Source organism: Sander lucioperca, chromosome 19, assembly GCF_008315115.2.
Source record: "Sander lucioperca isolate FBNREF2018 chromosome 19, SLUC_FBN_1.2, whole genome shotgun sequence".
Classification (NCBI taxonomy): Eukaryota; Metazoa; Chordata; class Actinopteri; order Perciformes; family Percidae; genus Sander; species Sander lucioperca.
Window position 1 is genome coordinate 13,502,755 of NC_050191.1, and position 20,032 is coordinate 13,522,786.

Consider the following 20,032-nt stretch of genomic DNA (forward strand, 5'->3'; position numbering starts at 1 on the left):
CCGACATTAACTTTTGTTGCATGTCATTGCCCATCTCTCTCTCTCTCTCCCCTCAATTCTTGCCATCTCTTTACTGTTGACTATACAATAAATGCATCAAATGTCAAGTGCTTGATGACAGAAGTTAACACTGAAATTAAAATAGTAAATCTCAACACTTCGCTACTGCGAAAAGTAATATTACTGTATTATATTACCACCCCATTGCACTGCATTCAATAGTCTTAAGTTGATCGCCAACCTCATATTGGCTCACTTCCCATGCACTGTAATTTTATCAATCAATTATTTATTCTGTCGAAGAGGAAATTGGATTTAGTAAAAAAAGTCAATAAGATCTTAAATCTTCTCAGGGATGCGATAAAACACCTTAAAATGGACAGAAATGTAAGTACTGGCATTTTAAGAAGGTAATGAATGAATGGTTATCTGCTCTCATTTAATATTGATCACAGGAAACGGACACATAATCATTAATAAAATAGTAACTAACCTCTATAAATAAACTGGACATTCCCGTGTCTCTTTCCTTCCCTCCGTGTCCCAGGTGAGAGTGGTGCTGCTGGCGGCTTCTCCTTTAGACGGGCTGTTTGTCCACAGTGGAGGGGACGATGAGAGGGACAGACAACTGCTGGATGACCTGGGCCTCAGCGGGGTAAAATCCCATCTGCTACAACAGAACATGACAAGTTAAAACAGCAGGAAAACCACCATATCCTATCAGCATCGAATGGATGCTGTTCCCAAAATCCTCAAAAATTGTAAAAAAAACTCACATCACTGATTTCACCTCATAGTAGGCTGCACTTCAGTAAGGATAACAATCAGTGGGTTGTTTATGAGTTATTATTTTACTAGTGTTGTAATTACAAACTTATTAAAGGGGATTTGCAGAATTACAATAACATTGACGCAGGTCTGCAGCAGATGGTGGTTAATATTTGATGTAAACATACATTACGTTTAATAATTTCATTATAAACCCAACTACAATTACTAATGTACATTTCATGTGACTCTATATCACTTAATTTATTGTCATTTGCTTATTTTGACTTGATACTAATAATTGTTGATGTGTAAGGGCAGCTGTTCATTTTTTAATTCCTTTTGAAGTATTTATTTATTTTTATTTTTTTACATTTTCCAGAAATGTTTCACTGTCTTAATCTTGTTTTTCGTTACTTAACTAATTTAAATTGGATTTGAGTGTATCAGTCACTAACCCTGGTGTTTGTTTCTCTCTTCAGGAGGCAGCGGAGCGCCTGACTCTGTTCACCGCTGAGGAGGAGATCTTTGCCTTCCAAAGGACCGTCTCCAGACTGATGGAGATGCAAACAGAGTCCTACTGGATGAAGAGAGACCGCAGTCACAGCAACAAACACATGAACACCTAACATCCACGGCTGACTGCCTGATGATCATATATACCTCCAGACAACACAGTACCTTACTAACTACTGACACTACACAAGAGAAGTTCCTATTTAGCAGAACTAGATACCGGTTTTCGATTAGGATCTGACTTACCTTTATCTTATGCATGTGTGTTATATCGTTTTACTGTTTGGTCCTCTGTTGAGTGGTGTGCTCTCTCCCCCTTGTGGACTATTTATTTTAAAGAATATGGAAACCTCTCCAACATGTGTGAACCACAAGGGAAATAGGTGTTCACTTCAGAGAGAGGAAGAGGTCCAAGTGTCCCTCAGAGTAGTTGTAAACCGCCCTCTAGTGGGTGAAGTGGGTTCAATATTCTCAGGCTGTTCCTGTTTTTGTGAAACAATATCAGTCTCTGTAAATCTCAACCGTATAAAAACCTGGTATGAATTAAAAATGTTATGCATGATATTAATCCATGTATTATAGCCATCAAGCTAAGTAACTGTTGGATTGGCATGGATGTATTCCAGGTCAGGATTCTTAATCATATCAAGTGAACTAGTCAGGTATGCGCAATAAGATCAACAGTCAAATCAGATTTTAAAAAATGCACAAAAGAAAGACACAAAAACATCCCTTTAGATGCAAAACGTAGCAGTTTAAGTTCAAAAGGTAACAAAATGTGAAAGGACATGACAAATGTTTTGTTTTTTTTTGTCACATTTTTTAACATTTTGTCAGTTTTTGCACATTCAATTAATTTGTTTTTGCAACTTTTTTGTCAATATGCAGGCATTTTTGTTCTGACATGTGACCAAAATGAATGAATTGTGGGGTCCAAATATTTTAGATTGCACAATTTGGTACGGTATATCAATTTCTGTAGTTGAGTTTTTGTGATTCTCACACTTAATTGATATTAAAAATTAGCACAAAAGTAAAGCTTTAATATAACGTAAAAGGGTAATCTCATTTTTGGTAGACAAACTATAAAAAAACCTTTCTATTTTTTTCATCTATATTTTAGTTACAATTAAAGGGAAGAGAATTTTATACCGTTGTTTTGGAACTAATTCCTGTGTGCCTGTAGGTGGCAGCAGAGGGCAACCAATTGCTACAAGGTTTGTTATTGCGTCCATCTAAGGATGAGGTCATCCTAGTGCACCACGCCAGCCTGGACCAGCCTGCCCTGACAACTACAGTCAGAACAGTGAGCAGCACCTACAGTATCCAAACCAAGAGTGTTATATAAGATACTGTGTTTGTACCAAGCAGCAAAAGTACAAAAACACCAGAGTAAATATAACATCTCATTATACTTAAGGGACTGTGTGTGTGTGTGTGTGTGTGTGTGTGTGTGTGTGTGTGTGTGTGTGTCTCATTAAAAAGCGTTTCAAGTCGGTAGCAAGGCCCAAAGTCTATCCCACCATAACTCTCAATTAAAGAAAAATCAATCACGCCCTATACCATGGCCCTTAATCCAATCAGAGCATTATGCTGTTTGGGGGAAACATCAGGCACAAACAGAGATGGCCGCCCCGCTTTGTGATTGTCTTAATTGGATGATTCCTGCTGGCTTAGAGAGGTGGTCGCAGTCTCCAACCTCTCTGGATCACAGTCTTGATACCCCATGCTGATGGAGAGAAGATGGGAAACCATTCACCTTTTGTCTCTTTCTCATTTTCTTATCAGTTAAAATAGGAACAGAAATGGATAAAAAAAAAAAAAAATAGCCACGACTATTATACGTTTTGCTTTTACATTCAATTTAAGCGTAAACACTGATGAAATCAAGTTTTGAGAGAGCGAAGTTGACAATACCAGTATGTTAAATACTTGAATGGAACTCTTATGTTGCTCCAAGCTGAAAGAGGTTTTAGAGTGTTGGGATAAATGTAACCTTGTGCAACAATATTGTGGCCCTCAAAGGCACATCTAGGGTGAAGCAGGCTTATCTTGGTGCAAAATAAATTGACCAAATGCCAGACATAGGTAGGGTATTGCGGGACACTTATTTAGTTCCACATGACATAGATAAACACATGTTAAACTTTGTCATGCAAGTCAATGTTGTGGTCTATACAAAGAAACCTAAAAGCATCCAAACAGTCTATAGTGTTCAGAAAAAATAATGGTGTGCTCAATGGGATGCACTCAATAATCAAATGCTAGTGTTCTTGAAGAAAATGGGTTGAAATTTTCAAAAACAAAACCAAAGCAATTTACTTCAGGCTTGAGACTGAAGCAATGTGGATTTTTTTAAGCTGTTATGAGTTACATGGCTTGGTCACGAGACGATTAAATTAAGGGTTTCAACCTTTGCAGGTCATCTAATAATGGGTTAAACCAAAACAAATGCAATGCTTCACTGAATGATGACCAATAGCAAAATATCAAATACACTTAAATGTATCTTTAATTGTACTAAGAATGTACTCAATTCAGATATTCTAGGTTTAGCATTATTTAAAGTAATTTGAAGATAGTAAAATATCTCTGTCTGATACAATTGGCTTCATACAGTATTTCACACACTCAGACACCCTGACCTTCCTCTGTACATCCAGTGAGCAGTTAACTCTATAGTTCTCTGCAGGAGGCAAACTGCTGCATCAGGTATTCTCTTTGATGTGAAGGGAACAAAAACCATCACACAATATGTGGTACATGTACAGACTATCTGCCTGTAATCCTTTACAGTACAGACTCCAGACTGCTGCTGTAAATGAGAGTGTGTGTGTGTGCTGTACCAACCTGCCTGGTTAAATGTGTGTCAATGAACAAACACAGTTAAACAATAATGTCTGACCTTTTTAGAGAGCATGTGTGTCAGCTTGGTGACTGTGAGTACTGTGATGAAGACCCCCCCCCCCCCAAAAAAAAAAAAAAAAACACAGGCATAATATACACATGTTTAGAGTTGTGTTTTAGCAGGGAATAAACTACAATACAAGACATGTAATTCTTGCACAAAACAATAACAATATTCTATATATACAATACTATATTATTGTGATGTCAAATAAAATATGCATTTAAGTACCATTATATGCACACAATAAATCCATGCAGTAAAATTGAAGCGATATCTTGTTATGGTCAGCTGTGAACGCGCATTCCTGCACAGAAATCGCAAGTACGCGCAGCTGGAAGCGCACCTTGCACGGCAGTGAGCCCTCGAAACAAAGAAGACGTAGACGAGGCTGTTTTGATCCAGGGGAGGAAGGTGGGGGAGAAGGAGAAGGTGGAGGAAGAGGATGGAGGTCCAGAGCATCACTTACAGGATGAAGAACCATCTAGGAATTCTCCCCTTATCTCTGGCTAATAAACAGGATGACGTCATCCTGAATGAGGTGGAACAGGCTCCAGAAAGGGGCGTGGCGTGAGCGCCGTGACAGACGTGATTGACAACCTGGTCTGCTGACACAATCAGCCGTTCCAATGAAGCAACAAGAGGATGATGTGAATAAAAAATATATATGGATGTTAAAGCTAAAATCAGAGCACATGATCTTATGTTTCAAATGGTTTTATTATGAAGCACCACCATGTCAATAACATAGCCTATAATGTCATATAACGCTTATTATGCTAAATATAATTTCTATAGGCCTAAAACTACAATACAAAGTAAACATTTCTTACAAATAGACCAAATGTCATTATGAAACATAGCTTAATATTGTATTGTCATATTTGTCAGTAAGTTTATGTTGATATTATGTTTCAACTCTTATTTATAATACTGTTATTTATAATATTTCCACAGTGATTTCTACAGTGGTTCGAATTACTGAGGCAACACTTTTGATTAGATCTGCAAAAACCTTATTGCACACATTATTTCTTTAAAGGTTTTGGATGATGACCGTAGGTCTTTTTGCACAACACTGCATTAACTGTTAAAAATCTGCTTTAGAGGTGAAACAATTACTATATGCTAGGTGATTAGTTGATTTGCACTATTTTGGTAATCAGCTAATCATTTCAGTCATTTTTTAAGAAAAATGTCCAAAACTCAAACCCAAAGTCGTTGTTGCCTGTCAGATGTGAGTATTTGCTAGTTTTCTTTGTCTTCTATGATATTAAACTAAATATATATTTTCATTTTGGACTGTTGGTCGGAAAAAACAAGCAATTTGAATAGGTCAACTTTGGCTCTACGAAACTGTGATGATTATTTTCTTAATACTTATAATGAAAGAAGATGTTAGTTATAGCCTTCTTTTTTTTAAAGTCAATGAATTAAATTATTCTAACATAGTAGAAACCTGTAGCACACTTGTAGTGCCAGTTAAACCAAGATGTGTCCTGCAAACACACATTTTACTTGGCTGTGACAGTAAAAAATATTTCTAAAATGAATGCACTACTCGACTTTAATGGTTCTCCCTTTCTTTTTCTGGTGTGTCCCTCTATATTTCTGTGCCTGGCTGTCACTAACATGCCAGGACGTGTCCCAGCTTACATCTGCGCACAGACAGCTCCGTGTTGTTGGACTGTAGTGTCTCTTTAAAAGGCGATTCCATGCGCAGGATCCAGGGGGCTGGCCCTTGATCTACTTGCATGCGCGTGTTTGTGTATAGTGTATGTGTGTAAGTGAGCGTGTGTGTGTTTGTGCAGCGCTGTGTGGAGAGCAAGTCGAGATACAGTAGTAACCCAGAGTGAGGTGACAGTCTTATTCCACATCGACACTGACTTGACCTGCATACATCCTATCTTTCTCTATATCGCAGAGCGGACTTGAGGAGTGAAAGAGGAAAGAGTCACGATGGCATCTGAAAGTGGCCGTGGACAATCCGGGATCTAGTCTATTCGTTTTTTTTTTTTTTGGTACCACAGAGCACAAGTGACTAGCCGTGCAAGGTATTTCATTTAAAGTGTTGAGAGCGGATTTCTTTCCCACAGAGATGAGCTTTGAGCACTTTCTCCTCAGTCACTGATCTCCAGTAGGTGGATTCAGACAAAGCCTTCCACCAAGACGGGATTTTGTGCAGAGCTCTTAATGATAAGCAAGTAGTGTTTATAATGAATAACGCTCAGAGACGCGAATGGCTTCATTTAAAGGTTTTGTTATTTCTAAGAAGTAGGCTTGTGTATTGTGTATTGAGGTTAACCTACACACTCAGCCGCTGTATTGTATGTGTTAGGTTGTTATAACTTGGCTCTAACCGACGTGTTGTCTTTATTTTTTTCTGTCTTTATGTCCTTAACAGGCGTTAATAACTAAGTTGCTCGTGGCCCTGTTAGGATTTCGCTGGTGTGGAATAGCAACAAAGGAGGGGAGCGCGCATTAATGGGACGCGACTTTGACAGCTCCTCATTTCTTGTCTTGTAACTTTATTACCTGGCAGCGGGGGCGAGATTGTGACTGGAGTAGGAGATAATGGCTGAAGCTTCTCTTTCCGACTTGGACGTGGTCATCGACCCGGACTTCGAGCCCCAGAAGCGGCCCAGATCTTGCACCTGGCCGCTGCCACGACCAGACTCGAACGCGGTGAAACCGGAGAGCAATGACACAGATATTATACCTGAGGAAGAGGATGATGAAGAAGACGATAATGCCACCCAAACGGCCATCGGTGTCAATGGCTCTGGCTTGGCGACAGAGGACCAGAGCAGCAACAGCCCCGTGGCCGATGGAGCGCTCTCCTCCCCCGGCCAGGAGAGCGGAGGCTCCCCGCTTTCCGCACACTCCCCAACGGCCACCTCTGGCGCGCTGACCAGCAGTAGCTTGGCTGCCCAGCAGACCCCGAGGAAAGCATCATCTCGCCGTAACGCCTGGGGGAATCTCTCCTACGCCGACCTGATAACCAAAGCCATTGAGAGCGCGCCGGACAAGAGACTGACACTGTCTCAAATTTATGACTGGATGGTGAGATCCATCCCCTACTTCAAAGACAAAGGCGACAGCAACAGCTCTGCAGGATGGAAGGTAAGAGTCGCCCCACTCACCCACCCAGCCCCCCTCCTTCCTCTATCAAAACAAAAACAAAAAGCATGTGGCTTGTAAACCCACTGACTTACACACACAGACTGGCACACACATTTAGCAGTCGCGTTTTTACGAGCGTCTATTTGGAAAGTCTGGCTCTCATTATACCTCTCATTCTCATTTTAATGGAAATTACAGATCAGTCTTAAAAACGTAGAGAAAATGAGAAAAAAATAATCACATCAGGGAGGCATTTAAGATCATTAATCTCTTTAAGCGTGGGGTTTGGTGACCTACACATAATTATCTCATAAATTGACCAAAGCATGACATTTTATTGCCAGACCTTTTGATAGACAATACGGTTGCGGAGTTTTCATTGAAATCGCATCAGATGCATTTCCTTTATCTTTTTTATTTTACATTGCTGATGAGTTATGTGCATACTATTCCTTCACATGGCTGGAATTTATGCAAACAGAAACGTTGTAACCGGTCTGTCTAGAAACACTGTAGCCTATTGTGAGTGATGCAACTCGTTTATGACTCTGAGAATGATAAAATTACATAAAACAGTTTACTGAACAGCAGCTAATCTGTCAATAGAACAAGGAGCTGGATGTAAACAAAACGATTTAACAATACTGATGTGTGGAAAAGTTTGAATCCTGAAACTTCTCCTAAAGGCTTACAAAAAAAACTATGTAGTACACTCACAGTAGTCTTTTTGTGGTTGTGAATAGTGAGATTATAGTCACATAATGTTTTTTTGCTTTTATATTTAGAGGCACAATTTGCATCATGCTACTGTAACCACAGTGGCATTGCCCTGTTTTCCATTTGTTATGTAAACCTTGGCAGGGATCTATCTCTTGGGTCAGGTAGGCAACTGCCAATGTTGCTAATCCTGCCATGGGGGAATTACATAACTACTGGGTTGCCATGAGTTTAGGTGAGCTGTTAAAGGTAAATCTTTTAGTTAAAGGCAGGTATCTGGTCACCCATAAGACATATGGGACCCATGAAAAGAGAAAGGGAAGGAGTTAGGCGCAGAAGGTCAGAGAGCAGAGATTATCAATTTTTAGAGGCTGAGGGACCAGTCCCATGGGGCGTGGAGCCTATAGGCCATATTTTGTCAGGGCTTCTCAAGTTTTGCTATGTGATATGCTTCAGTGAAGAGCAAAGAGGGAGGTTGTGTGTGTAGCCCTACCAAGTCAAGGCCGGGTTCACCATCAACATGCAGGGCTGTTACTCCTGGAATTTCGAGCATGAGGGCCAGGCTGTCTGTGGTTTAGTGTTACGCATGGCCTGTCAATAAATCTGCAGCTCACAGCCAATGCCTGTTTTAGTTTCTTACAAGAGACTCTTTTCATTACGGACTCTAGTTGTTTCTTCTTCAAACACAGAATTGTGGAAACACATATCACAAATAAGTAAATGGACTGTATTTATATAGCGCTTTTCTAGTCTTAACGACTACTCAAAACGCTTTACATTCACACATTGTGGCCGAGGCTGCCACCTGCTCATCAGGGGTTCAGTGTCTTGTCCAAGGACACTTCGACATAGGACTGCAGGGCCAGGGATCGAACCACCAACCTTCCGATTGGTAGGCGACTGCGCTACCACCTGAGCCACAGCTGCCCCTAAGTACAGTTTAGATAAAGCACATTTACGGAGACTTTTCTTTAGGATGATGATCTCTGGAGGTCCGAACTGACAAACAGGTTCCTCAGCATTAAGGCCTGAACATGTCACAAGCTGCACTTAGGTTTTATTAAAAAACTGAAACCAAAGACAGCCTGCAGAGCCAGGTGTTCAGAAGACTACCTTGGTACAGGCCCTTTTTCAGAGCCCCTTCGCTCTCCATTTCACTCTCAGAGACTCTTAGGTTTCACCTCCACACAGAGCCGGGTTTGAACACCTACAGTTTCATGCAGCCAGTGCGTCTTTGTTGAGGAGATTTGCTGAGCAAATCCTAGTCCCACTTACGTCATTCTATTTCATATATTTGTCAGTTAACCATTAGCCCTGGTAAAAGTAGGTTAAGACAGCCAAGCATACCACTAGGACATCTTTTATCACCGGAGATTGTCTTTAACCAAGAGAAGACACTGCACAAGCTTTTAATAGTAACAGAATGTTTGGTCATTTACTTGTTCTTATACAATGAAGAACTCAGTGTACACTATGTCAAAAATGGTTTAACCTTTGATTTTACTTTCTTAAAAATCATTTTAATGGCTAAGTATTGAACATGCTGTCAACAGTCATCAAATGTCTGCTCAGATTTAGGGCTGCAACTAATGATTTAGATCTGAAGCCCAAGATGACATCCTCAAATGTCCTGTTTTGTTCACAACTCAGAGGAGTGAAGAAACCAGAAAATATTCACATTAAAGAAGCTGGAATCAGAGTATTTTTCAAACCGATTAATTGATTAGAAGAGAAGCTTTGGTATAGCGGGGTAGTGACAGGCATCTCAAAATAGCACCTGTAAACACACCTATAACACTCTGAGAGTGTGTGTGTGTGTGTGTGTGTGTGTGTGTGTGTGTGTGTGTGTGTGTTTTCACCTGTGTGTCTTTGCATAATCGAAAGCTTAGGTGTGTGTGTGTGTGTGTGTGTGTGTGTGTGTGTATGTGTGAGAATATTTCTGGCTGCAGTGAACCTTGTGCTCTAGTGTTACTTAACCCTGCTGTAACCAGCTCCCTGTTCCCAGCAGCTGCCCTTTACAGGCCCAGACCTGGTTATGTCACAATGACACTCCACATAAACACACACACACACACACACACAAGTCTGATATTCTCATTTAAGGTCATTATGTTTTAACAGCCTGACACACATTCACAGTACATACAGTTCTTTCTATCTCCAATTTAAGGTGATCCTTAAAGTTTTTAAATTTGGTACACATTCCCGCACAGACATGCTTAGACATATATAGTGCATTCGCCCGGTCATGTTCAGGCTTACCACCAGGGTACATGACAGTAAGCCTCTGCTGCAGGTCTTAATGTATATGTGGGTCTGAAATTAGCTTAACTCATTAGAATTCATTCATGAGATTACTTCGGGTTGCAACAAGTCGTGATTGTCAACAGGAAGTTGTTGTTTAACATGTACATTAGTCATTATGTCCTTGTTTACTTGATGGCTATTTGCAGCAGCTCAACCCACGAACCAGTGAGTCACACAAGTGTTAAACACACCTTTTCTCATTTGATCTACCGCTTTACAAAGAGACCAAGAGGCAGAGGTTCATCCATGGCACAACCATCACACGCACAGATACATACAAAGAGGCTACTGTGCTACTCTACACACATTCCACCATCTTACTTTGTCTAGACGCGTATAGAAAGCAGGCCCCCATAAGCCCGCTGGGCATGTTGATTATCATTTTAATGGCCTAGCATTCTGAAAGTGTTGATTCTTTTAGGCTGAAATAATGTATTCTTCCAATCAGAGCAGGACGGGGTTGACGAAAGAGAAGGGGCTGCGAAAGATAACATAAAAAAACATTCATCCTTTCATTGGCTGTCCATCAATGCAGAGTGGGGTGAGCTTTATGTGTGATAAGATCCTGCTGTCAGTTATGAATATCCCTGCAAGACATGGCTACTGGTGGCTGGAATTTAAACTTGTAATCATTACCTTAGGTTTACACAAGATGACTGGCCAGAAAGGAAATTCTTATAATACTGAAGAAAATTAAAAAAAAAAAAGATAAGCTGGAAAAAAAGGGTCTGTTTGTGTGAATTTGTGTGTGCACTCAGGTACTCAGAACACAATCAGGAGGCCCCTCAGATGGAGCTGGCACTTTGCCAAGCTGAAGGAACTGAAGCAAAAAGGCAATAAAAAGGGGAGTGGAGGAGGGGCAGTAGAAGGAGGAGCTGAGGGAGTAAATTAACAAGCTTTGCTCTAAATTTGGTGTATTACAACTGCCCTCTGGCTGTGATTCCCAATGGAGGGGTTTGTGGGTGTGTGAGGCTAAAAGGGCGATGGGTTATGGGAACACACCAGCTCCAGACACCCCTCCAAGTCTGAATAGTGTCACTCTGAGCAGTCAGCCTCTGTGTGGAGGCAAACCCCTAGGCTCTGTTCTAGTTCTATTTCCAATCAATGAACACATTTTTCTTTAGATGCCTGAGGAGTTTCACTGTATCAAGATTTTAAATCTGAAAATTGCCTCATATGGCCAAAAACCTGAGCATTACACCTATATGTGGTTGTTGAGCATTTCATTCTGAAACATTTTACATTAATGTTCAGCTATAACAGCCTCCACTCTTCTTTGAAGGCTTTCCTTGTGATTTTGTGAACCTGGCTGCAGAGATTTGCTCCCATTCAGCCACAGGAGCATTAGTGATTAGCATTAGATCAATACAACTCTCAGGGATGTGCACAGACATTTGGAGGAGCTATTGCTCTAATCTGGAAAAAGGCAGAAGTCTCCAAAAGAAACATTAGATTTCTGAATAAGTTCTATAATGTACCTTTAAATTAAGAATACTATTGGCCGCAGCATCTATCTTTTTCCTTATTGCGCTTTTACTGACATGGCCCTTTTATAGGAACACTCACCACCCTCATTATGTAGCCTTCTGATTTGTTGAGTGATGCTCCGCATGCTCTCCCTCACTCTCTGGTCTGGAGCCTTGTGGTAGGCCTCATCTTGAATAGAATTATTAGAATCTGAATAAAGTATACTGTACTTTTCACTGCTAAATTTATGATTTGGCACCATAAATAATATTTAGTAAAAGTATTTTACTCAATCCCCAGTTTCTCAAATGCTCTGTGAATTGGAGCTTTTGATATACATAAATTAATGACTAATTCACAATGCTATACACGGCACAGACACAATTTACTGTGCATTTATTATTAAATAAAACATTTGTTTTAATGAGTTATTACCCTACTCCAACTGAAAGAAAATGCTTCTGATAAAATAGGCCAACTTCACATGAAACGAATAATGTAGGATGGTTGCTTGACATTATCAAATGCTTCTCTCACAGCTGGCCTGCTGGCAGTTTTAATCCAGCTCTGCAAAGTTGCAGATCTTTTAGCTGCTTCTTTGAGCTCTTTCTCTCTCTTCTTCAGTTGTCTTTGTTGTGAAGGCATGCTTAAGCACACAAAACTAACATTAGGTTATACATTTTTTTAATGCAAAGTTTATTACATTAACCAATTGGGACATTAATTTATCATCTCATAACAAAATAAGGTGCCTTTCACTTTCACTAACGTCACATCTGATTGTTGGTTGAAAACTCATGTAACATAGTGACTGTAAACAACATATAACCTAGCATGATTCCAGAGCCCAAACCATCCCATCCCTGAGCTTCTCTCTTCTCTACAGAACGCACACTAATGTAACGGACGTAACGTTGCTACGTAAGCCTGCTGCTGCAACATAGGCTGTCATTAGTTTTTGTTGATAACGTAGCATTTTACGTTAATATAAGGCCATGCTGCGCAAAGTGATGCAAACGTTACAAGCTGAAGCTGCAACTGAAGCTGGATTTTTTGATTACTATTCACAAGGCATTTGTCATAATCTCCATAACTTTAAAAACTCACGTGAAGGCAGAAGGGCTTGGCTGTCCATCTTTCATATGCGGTGCTCTGTGTGTGAGAATATAAACAAAGTCACGTGACTGGGGCCAGAGGGCATCGCTGAGGGCAAGATTGGATAATATAGCAATTTAATTTCATTTAACTTTAGTAATGATGGGCGTATTATCGTAATAATGCAACCACCACAGCAAAAAAATAAAAAAAGAAAGAAAGAAAAGTTTATTTAGGCTCTTTCACCAGAGGGGCAGCTAAGCCAATCAGGGCAAACGGGCAGTTGCCCAGGCAACAATAGCCTGTACCTGTGCATGTCCCTGACAACTCTCATGTCTCTATGGTAACTATGAAGCTCTAGCTAGCAGCCAGTTAGCTTAGCTTAGCACAAAGACTGTAAATAGGGGGAACTAGCTAGCCTACTCTGTCTGAAGACGAAAACATCTGCCTGCCAGCACCTCCAAAGCTCACTAATGAACACACCATATTTCTTTTGTGTAATCTGCACAATAACAGAAGTGTAAAAACTACATTGACATTGTCAGCACATTCTCTCTTTTTTCTTTATACCCCTCTATCTCCTTTCTCTCTTTTTCACTATCCTACGGTCTGTCCATCTTTTTATGTGTGAAGTGGATACATAATTTTTCAAATTTTCTGTCATAAGTAGTCCAGGCATTGGAACGTGCAGACATACAATGATCTAGATGACTAATCTGTTTTAAAGTCTCCTGTGTGTTTGTGTATTTGTTTCTACAAGTAAGAAAAGCAGGTTTGTGTCTCTCTCATTAGTTTTCCAAGCATTTCCTGCGTCCTCACCATCCCAACCATGTCACACTCCCTCCGCACGATCTGTTCTCCTCAAAGACACTTCTCAATTATTCAATGCGCTCGGGATGAATTCAGATCACAGTATTAATTTTAAAGAGCCAGTTCTTGGCTAAAGGCTAACCCTCTTTTACTGTTTCTGTCTCTCTTTCATCACTCTAATTCCTCTTTTTCACTCCCCTCTCTTCCAATCTCTTCCTCTCTCTCACACCATCCCTCATTATTTTCCTGCCAGCTCCCTCATTTGTCTAGATGTAAAACACTGTTGTGAGCAAAAAACAAGCTGTCCCCCTGTAGTTTGCTCCTGTTCCTCTGAAGCACAACTCTTGAAATCGGTTGTGGGCTCTAATTAATGGAGATAAATCTTGGGCCTCTGCTCTTGTTACACTCCATACTCCCTTGACTCCTTGTCTTTTTGTGGCCATCATGGCAACACTGCAGCATTGAGACATTATGCCAAGCTGTTGTTGTTGTTGTTGTTGTTGTTGTTGTTGTTGTTGTTGTTGTTGTTGTTGTTGTGAAAACATGCAGATTGTAAAAGAAATCAATGGTCTTAAAACCTTGATCTGGTCCAGCTGGGCTGAGCTGTTTGCAGAAATCCCAGAGTTCGAGGCAGATCTTAGAAATTACTTACAATTGCTCCACTGTACATGATGATGATAGTTAAGACCAGACGGGTCACAGGATTTATATGTTGTGTTTTGTGTGTCTGAATGTGACAGACACACGCACACAGCAAAAGAGAAACCTGCTGCCTGCACATGCCCCGTCCTTAATAGCATTTTAAAATACAAACAATTATGTCTCACACACTGATAACACACTAATATTGGGGGCTAGATTTAAACTGGCCTCAAGAACAGTGAGTGTATGCTTTTGAAAGACATACAGTAACTTAAATGAATAGTTTGAAAATTTTAAAAATGTGCTTTTCTGCTTTCTTGCAGAGAGTTAGATGAGAAGATACCAATCTCATGTCATTATGGTCAATATGAAGTGATAGCCTAGGGGGGGTTAGCTTAGCACAAAGACTGGAAACAGGTCTGTTCAAAGGTATGTACCCTCATAAAACCACATGTTGATTTTGTTACATTTGGATAGAGTTAGGATAGTTGTTTCCCTCTGTGTCCAGTCTTTATGCAATATTATGCTAAGCTAACTGGCTGCAGGCAGTATCTTTATATTTACTATTAACTAAACATAATTCATATTGTATTTTGAGGCAGCAGTGGAGAGGCATATTAGCTACTTTAATAGTCACGGGTTTTCATTTAAAATCCAGTAAGCAAAAATTGGAAGGAATTGGCAGGAATAATATCACATTTTGTAATATTCAGTTTATCAGTGATAGTGAGCCTGACTGCTTATGCTGAGGCTGTAATTTTCCGCAGCCCGCATGATAAAAAAATCATAGGTGGATTTTTCCCAGAAGATGGACTTTAACTTCAATACTGTACAAAACTAGAGCAGAACTATCATGTTTCAGTATCTTTTCAGAGCCTGTTGAATCACCAACATTTCTGATCCTCAAAGCACCCTCACACTGCAAAACAATTGCTTAGTAGTTTACACAACATGAGATTACACTCATCTTTTCCAACTGATGCTGCATGACACTAGTGTTCGAGCCAGATAACCGCATCAAAGCACACTGCTGAATTTGCAAGAATTCATCAAGAGCTGGTGGATGGAAATACTGGTAGGTAGGCAAGAAATGCATTGTATTTCCCTAGAAACACAAAACAAAAAAGAAAATGTACAGGAAGTAAGAGCAGAGGACTATGGTGGTTTGTCTTGTAGGTAGAACTAGTCTTTGACTGGAGCACCAGGGCTAATCCTCCCGGCTCCAGGCTTGCTGTTCTGTAGTTGACCTTGACCTTTGACCTCACTGGAGAAAGATCAAGCAAAGAACAATTTTCTCTAGTAGGTTCAATAAATTACAAGAGGCAGAAAGTTTAAGTGATAGGGAGACTACAGAAATACCAGTCTGACTGGAAAATCATGTTGTGGACATGTCGCTCTGTCGCTGGAAAAACAAAGAAAGCATCTAGGAAACCTGCAATTGCACACAAAGTGGGGTCAAAGTGGGAGGCTCTGTGGTTTCAGGGTTGCTGGTTACCAAAGATTGGAGGCAAACTATCTTGCGTTAAAGTTATACTGAGGTCACTGATCTACTGATCTCTAGCACTACTGTATGTAAGTTATTTTATGAGTTACGAGCAGCTTTAACAGTAAAGGGACTGAAGAATTACCAGCATTATGTCTATAGTGTTTTGTACCATCAGTGCTCACGTGGCCCTGAGTTCTAGGGACTTTCTTATACAATAAATGTGTAGATTGTCAAAGAATAGTTTGACATTTTGGGAAACATGCTTATGTGTTTTCCTGCAAAGAATTAGATGAGCAGATAGATGCAACTCTCACGTGTGCCATAAATATGTGGCTGTAGCCAGCAGCCGGTTAGCTTAGCTTAGTATAAAGATTGGAAACAGGGAAACAGTTAGCTTAGCTCTGGTCAAAGATAACAAACTCCACCCAGCAGCCCGTCTAGAGCTCACATGTTATATCTTATTTGTTTAATCCATACAAAAACTGAAGTGTAAAACCAACAAGCTGTGGTTTTACAGAAGGTTATGTACCTGTCGTCCAGCAACCAGCCGAGACTCCAGGAAGTTATTGGTCCCGTCCGAGAAACTGTGTGTGTGTGTGTGTGTGTGTGTGTGTGTGTGTGTGTGTGTGTGTGTGTGTGTGTGTGTGTGTGTGTGTTCATATGGCATAGAGGCATGCAAACTTGTGTCAGCAGGGCAAGGGAGGGGGGTTGTTACCATAGACTGTGAAAGAAATGGACACAGTGACGCCATACGCTTTGACAGAGACCAGTGAAGTCAATTAGAAGCACTTTTCCAGTGATGGCTGAGTGTACTGCGCAGCTTCAAACTGAGCTTGACGACGTAGATGTGACGTGTGCAACCTGTCTGAAAGTTGTAAGTCTTCTGGTAGCTGTGCCAAGAGAAATCTCAATCATTCCCAATCTTGCAGAGACAGAGAGCGTGAGTAGGAGCTGTCCATGAGCGTAGGAGTAGGAGCAAAACGTAGATGAAATATTTTGTTCCGATGCTTTCATGGACTCTCTATGGGCTTCTCCCTTGACTGTATGCTTCCACGTCCCCACGATTGCCTGCAAGCTTCTCCTGACTATACGTAAATTTCTCTACTGTGTGACAGAAAGTCGCATGGTTATGACACAATCGTTAACCTATTTTTACAAAAACAGCTGCTACGGGGCCATAATGTGAGATACAAGGTAATGGAGCCTTTTATACATTGTCGTGTTTCTTTAGAAATAAACAATGGACAAATAGAGTCTTTAAACGCTTCAGATGTAAAGTTATTCGCTGTCAAAGTGACGCTAAAATGAATGGGAGTCAATGGAATGCTAACAGAAGGTGATGGCTTGATAGCCTGAGAATCTCCCCATAGGAGGTACGCTTTCCGGATGCTCGCTTACCCCCTTGGTTGTTACCTGTTTGTCTCCATAGCAACTGATAAGCAGGGGGGGGGGGGGGGGCCTCACAGTTTGGGTGACAGCTGATAATGGAGCAACCCACTGAACAGATCTCTCCTCCCCCTTTCCTTACACACACACATACACACTTAAGCACACACATACAATCAGACTGCACATAACCGTTCTGGCCTTGCTTCTCAGTTTCTCAGATAACCACATTGCTGAAGTGGGCCCCTTGCCTCTCTGCCACCTCCTCCTCTGTAATCGACTCTGCACCACCATACACACCATCATACCATACACACACCACTGTGTGTGTTTCTCAGCCATATTTTCACAAGTCATTAATAGTGTATATTTTCTGAGGCAGGAGTTATTAAATAAATATGCTTTTGTTTATTTTGGGGGATGTAGAATCAGGTGAAGCTCTGAGCATCTCCCTCTCTGTCCTCTGTCATCATCCGAACTCTGTCAACAATCAACAGCGCGTGGCAAATTTGAAGAGATTGTCACTGAATTTGGCTCACCAATGCGACTCTTGGCTTTTAAACTTTAATTAGTTTACTTCTGAGCCTGTCTCTTTAAATTACATCACTCCACCTATCTGGCAACTCTGCAAAGGACAGCCTGAGCTATTGTTCCTGATTAACATTTAATTGACTACAATAAAGCTTTCTTTGTCAGAGGAGGGAGGCAGAAGAAGAGAGGTGGGGGGCGGGGGTGAAAGTGATGTGCTACTGACATATGATGGAGGAAATGTAAATCATAAAGGCTTTTTTTGGGGCTTTTTTGGCTAATTCAAAGTAGAGATAAAGGGGGCAACCTCTGGCGCCCCATGTATGCGTAGTCCTTCGCAGCGGCCTGGTTTGAATAAATGCTTAATAGTTTTGTCAATAAGTAAAATACTGAACAATGCCCATCTCAGTTTCCCATAGTCCAAGGGGACCTCATCAAATGTCCGACCAACAATCCAAAATCCAAAAATATTCAGTTTACAATGATACAAGAAAGCAGAGACAAGCAGCACATCCTAACATTTCTGGAATTAACAAATACATTTTTTTGTTCAAACAATAATGTTAAACCTAAAGATACTTTTGCTATCACACAAGACACAGTTCAGAGGCTAGAACCATCAAATTACTTACTTATTACTTAAACCATTCATTAATTATCAAAGATTTCATGTTCATGGTTTTAACCTGATTTCCATAGTTGTTTTGCAAAAAGCTCGAAGAGTTTTTACATACTCTTTAGACTCCAGAGTTACAGGTGGAAGCTCTTCAACCACAGAGATGACACTCCCAGATTTGATAAGCAAAGATTGAGAGTGCCATCAAGCAACCAGCCTGTCAGCCACCTGTTCAACCCACAGGCTTTCTATCTGGACACACAGGATTCTCTTTGTCTCTGTGAAATCCTATAGGTTAGAGTCACACATACAAAGCATGTCAGTTTCTGGTATGAATTACACAGCTTGAGATGTGTTGCTGTACACATGCTGGGCTCCAATGTTCCACATCCTCCATGCATCATTAAAACTAAGGAATTCTGTTTTTAGTTCCTTCTGGGAATCTGATAAGAGTTCCCATAATTTCCCTATGGCGATTTGTCTGCACAAAATACAGTCTCCTACTCAGATGTTTGCATGTAGCTGGCGTTTCGCAGTCCATTGTGTTAGTCGGCATCAAGGTCCCACACACACACCAGCCTCTTAGCACTAATCCCACGCTTCATGGCCCACAACTTTGGCCCTGGACTTCTAAGATTGTATGTGTGTGTGTGTGTGTGTGTGTGTGTGTGTGTGTGTGTGTGTGTGTGTGTGTGTGTGTGTGCGCGTGCGGAGGCGGGTTACTGTGGGATGAAGGCAAGCCATTGTTGAGCCTGCTTTAGCCACTAAACACCGAAACAGAAAGACGAGGCTGATGGAAGAAGCTACATCAAAGAGCGTGTGTGTCTTTATGTGTTCATTTCTGTTCATTTCTTGGGAAAAATCCCTTTTTTTTATCTTGTGCGATTTATGATTTCCACATGTATCAAATGTGAAAATGTCACTGCTTGCACGGAGGCTAACTGCGAGGGTACAGTGAAAACACGCAAGGGGTGGAATTTCAATTAGACTATTTTTCTTTCTCAAATCACTCTTTAAAAGCTGGCAACCATCTGCTCTGGGGAAAGTTGAAAACAGGATCTGAGATCCATTGCATGCACTGATCCTCTTTTATCTTTTGGTTCGGTCATGCGATACACTTTTCATACCTTATACTTTTCACATAAAGTCAACGTCATGTAAAATATCTCAACATCTACTTGATAGATTGGTACATTTTTTTGTACTGACATTTGTGCCAGACGATGAATCCTAATGATTTAGGTGACTTTCCCTCTAGTGTTACCATGATGTTGACATTGTGGTTTTGAGTTAAACGTCTCAACAACTATTGGATGGATTGCCATGAAATTTGGTACTACATTCATGTTCCCTACAGCATGAATTATAATAACTTTGGTAAGCGATTTATGTTTAATCTAGAACCATCATAAGGTCAAAATTTCAGCATTGGCATTTAGCTTAAAGCACCACTGTTCTTACAGTTTTTCCTCAACCACTTTGGCACATTTACTGAAACAAACTTACAATTGTCAAAACTCTAAACAAAACTCTACAATCCTCACACCACGTGGTATATTGAGCACATCACTATGTGACCTGCAAAAGGTGATTATCAAAAAAGTGAACTCCTGTTTCAAATGTAAATTAATCCATCAATGAATAAATCATTGCCATCAAAACA

The 20,032-nt window shown here is 40.6% G+C and overlaps 2 protein-coding genes and 1 long non-coding RNA gene across 3 annotated transcripts in view; 2 read left to right on the forward strand and 1 right to left on the reverse strand.

Annotated features, from left to right (window-relative positions):
• The window catches only part of afg1lb (AFG1 like ATPase b), a 28,280-nt gene extending 26,428 nt beyond the window's left edge, over positions 1–1,852 (forward strand). Inside the window, exons 12-13 of the mRNA XM_031322169.2 lie at positions 548–655; positions 1,251–1,852. Coding sequence (XP_031178029.1) covers positions 548–655; positions 1,251–1,397 — 255 coding nt within the window. The 3' untranslated portion in view covers positions 1,398–1,852. The remainder of the gene's footprint in view (positions 1–547; positions 656–1,250) is intronic.
• A 4,096-nt stretch (positions 1,853–5,948) lies between these two features.
• The window catches only part of foxo3b (forkhead box O3b), a 50,033-nt gene continuing 35,949 nt past the window's right edge, over positions 5,949–20,032 (forward strand). Inside the window, exons 1-2 of the mRNA XM_031322162.2 lie at positions 5,949–6,246; positions 6,597–7,315. Of these exons, the coding sequence (XP_031178022.1) occupies positions 6,767–7,315 (549 nt within the window). The 5' untranslated portion in view covers positions 5,949–6,246; positions 6,597–6,766. The remainder of the gene's footprint in view (positions 6,247–6,596; positions 7,316–20,032) is intronic.
• LOC116066245 lies at positions 12,461–17,539 on the reverse strand. Its single transcript, XR_004108921.2, has 3 exons — positions 17,524–17,539; positions 13,313–13,315; positions 12,461–13,228 (listed from the first exon to the last, which is right to left on the reverse strand). It is a non-coding gene; the product is annotated as an uncharacterized LOC116066245 (long non-coding RNA).